The 2,500-nt window shown below is 40.5% G+C and overlaps 2 protein-coding genes across 3 annotated transcripts in view; one reads left to right on the forward strand and one right to left on the reverse strand.

Annotated features, from left to right (window-relative positions):
• prelid1b (PRELI domain containing 1b) overlaps positions 1-667 on the reverse strand; it is a 4,765-nt gene extending 4,098 nt beyond the window's left edge. The window contains exon 1 of one of the 2 annotated variants that reach the window (XM_034311592.2): positions 500-667. The gene's annotated coding sequence lies outside the window, so the exon portion shown is untranslated. The remainder of the gene's footprint in view (positions 1-499) is intronic. The other variant, XM_034311591.2, reaches the window with a different exon arrangement.
• Positions 668-2,129: 1,462 nt separating this feature from the next.
• LOC117599218 (atrial natriuretic peptide receptor 2) overlaps positions 2,130-2,500 on the forward strand; it is a 13,538-nt gene continuing 13,167 nt past the window's right edge. Inside the window, exons 1-2 of the mRNA XM_053241027.1 lie at positions 2,130-2,216; positions 2,352-2,457. Coding sequence (XP_053097002.1) covers positions 2,181-2,216; positions 2,352-2,457 — 142 coding nt within the window. The 5' untranslated portion in view covers positions 2,130-2,180. The remainder of the gene's footprint in view (positions 2,217-2,351; positions 2,458-2,500) is intronic.

The following is a 2,500-nucleotide window of genomic DNA, read 5'->3' on the forward strand; positions in this document are numbered from 1 at the left end:
TTGTGATGCTAACGTTAATTTACCTCTTAACGTTTTGACTTCAGTTAGAGACTCGAACTGAAAAAGCCAATTAATGAATAAATAAATCCTAACTAACATTTGCTAACGTTAGCCAGCTAGCTAGCAACCATCCAAAGAGTAAAATAACGTTAAACAGGTTTGGTTTGAGCTAGCTAACCCGCGGCTGTATCCCAAACGGCTCGCTAGTGCACTACATAGGGAGCAGAAGTCTATTAGCTCATGTCCTATGTAGTGCACTAATACAGGGAATAGGCAGAAAATTGGGATTTGCTCATCTAGCTTTAGTTCTACATTCAATGGAGAGTGTGTGTTCTGAAATAAAACCAGTCCTTTAAAAATAAAGTCTCCACATGTTAGCTAAGTTATTATCTTCTCTAATGAATGGATAAATAAATAGATAAATAAATGAGTACATACTTAGGCAGCAAAGTAAACCTACCCAGAGCTGCTTCACACACACACACACACACACACACACCTCAGTCTCCAGGTTTAATCCGATGGTTCAGATGTGTGTCATTATCGCTCTGAAATGATCTTCACTGCATTCTTCAGTCATTCTGGATGCTGGAAATGCGGCGTCAACTTTGCTGTGCGGCTCAGAGCGAGTCTGAGGCCAGACAACCGCATGCTTCATTATTTATCTCACCGCTAGAGGGCAGTGTTCTCCCGCGTACAGTTCCCCTTTCCACCGCTAGATGGCAGTGCAACACCGTTTACCTGTTATTCTCTCTCTCTCTCTCTCTCTCTCTCTCTCCCTCTCTCTCTCTGTGTGTGTGTGTGTGTGTGTGTGTGTGTGTGTGTGTGTGTGTGTGTGTGTACTACACTGTATTTACTACATAATGCGCCACAGTGGGGAGTCACATTACAGTCATGTCCAAATGTATAGTGAAATAATTCCACAGTCTCAATATTTAGTGTCCATCGGAGTCAGGTGTGTGGTTTGGGACGCGGCCACAGCGGACTGATGATGGTGTTTATGCGATGATGATGATAGTGATGATGATGATGGTGATGATGGTGATGATGATGGTGATGATCATAATGATGATGATGATGACGATGATGATGATGACGATAGTAATGATGATGATGATGACAGTGATGATGATGATCATGATCATGATGATAGTGATAGTGATGTTGATGATGATGATAGTGATGATGATGACGATGATGATGATCATGATCATGATGATAGTGATAGTGATGATGATGATGATGATGATGGTGATGACGATGGTGATGATAGTGATGATGATGATGATGATAGTGATAGTGATGATGATGATGATGACAGTGATGATGATGACGATGATAGTGATGATGATGATGATGGTGATGATCATAATGATGATGATGATGACAGTGATGATGATGATGATGATAGTGATGATGATGATGATGATGATGATGACGATGATAGTGATGATGATGATGATGGTGATGATCATAATGATGATGATGACGGTGGATAGATTTTAACCAGCTGGACTTCTTGCAAAAACTGTGATGAATTTCCTGGTTGCACAACTGCACTATTTGTCCGTATAGTACACAATTATAGAAGGGATTTATTTATAATCGCACTATCCGTTGCACGCAGATGAGGATGGTTCCCTTTTGAGCCTGGTTCCTCTCAAGGTTTCTTCCTCATATCATCTCAGGGAGTTTTTCCTCACCACCGTCACCTCTGGCTCACTCATTAGGGATAAATTCACATATTTACAATATATTTTTGTGAATCCATTTATTTCTGTAAAGCTGCTTTGTGACAATGTCCATTGTTAAAAGCGCTATACAAATAAAATTGAATTGAATGACAATGGTGATGATAGTGATGATGATGGTGATGATAGTGATGATGATGGTGATGATGGTGATGATGATAGTGATGATGATGGTGATGATAGTGATGATGATGGTGATGATGATGATGGTGTTTTTGTGACCTACACACACACACACACACACAGTGCACTAAAATCTCTAATGTAGGGAATAGTAAGTAAGGTGCCATTTAGAGCGCAGCTCTGAGTCCTCCTCCTGTAGCTCCGCCCCCTTCTTCTCCTCATCAGTGTGTCTCTGGTTCCTCTGCACATTAAATGAACATGCATTCATCCTGAACGGAGCTTTATCACTCCATCTCCTCCTCCAGCATGAATCCATCCAGGTGTTATGGATGCACTTACCTGGTAAACATTATTATTATTATTATTATTATTATTATTATTATTATTATTATTATTATAGTTTGTAATAAGACAATGCTTTCTTCTTCCTACTTCCTGACATTTAATTTTCTTTCTTTCTTTCTCCCGTGTCCTCAGTTCCTCTCCGTCGTGGCGGTTGTGGGATGGCACGATCTGGATAACAGCGAGTACGACTGCTGGCCGCTGGAGAAACCGGACGAGTTGAACATGATCGACTGTGGAGGTGCCATTACTTTTACACACACATCATACATTATTGATTTTGA

This window comes from Pangasianodon hypophthalmus, chromosome 16 (assembly GCF_027358585.1).
Source record: "Pangasianodon hypophthalmus isolate fPanHyp1 chromosome 16, fPanHyp1.pri, whole genome shotgun sequence".
In the NCBI taxonomy this organism is placed as follows: domain Eukaryota; kingdom Metazoa; phylum Chordata; class Actinopteri; order Siluriformes; family Pangasiidae; genus Pangasianodon; species Pangasianodon hypophthalmus.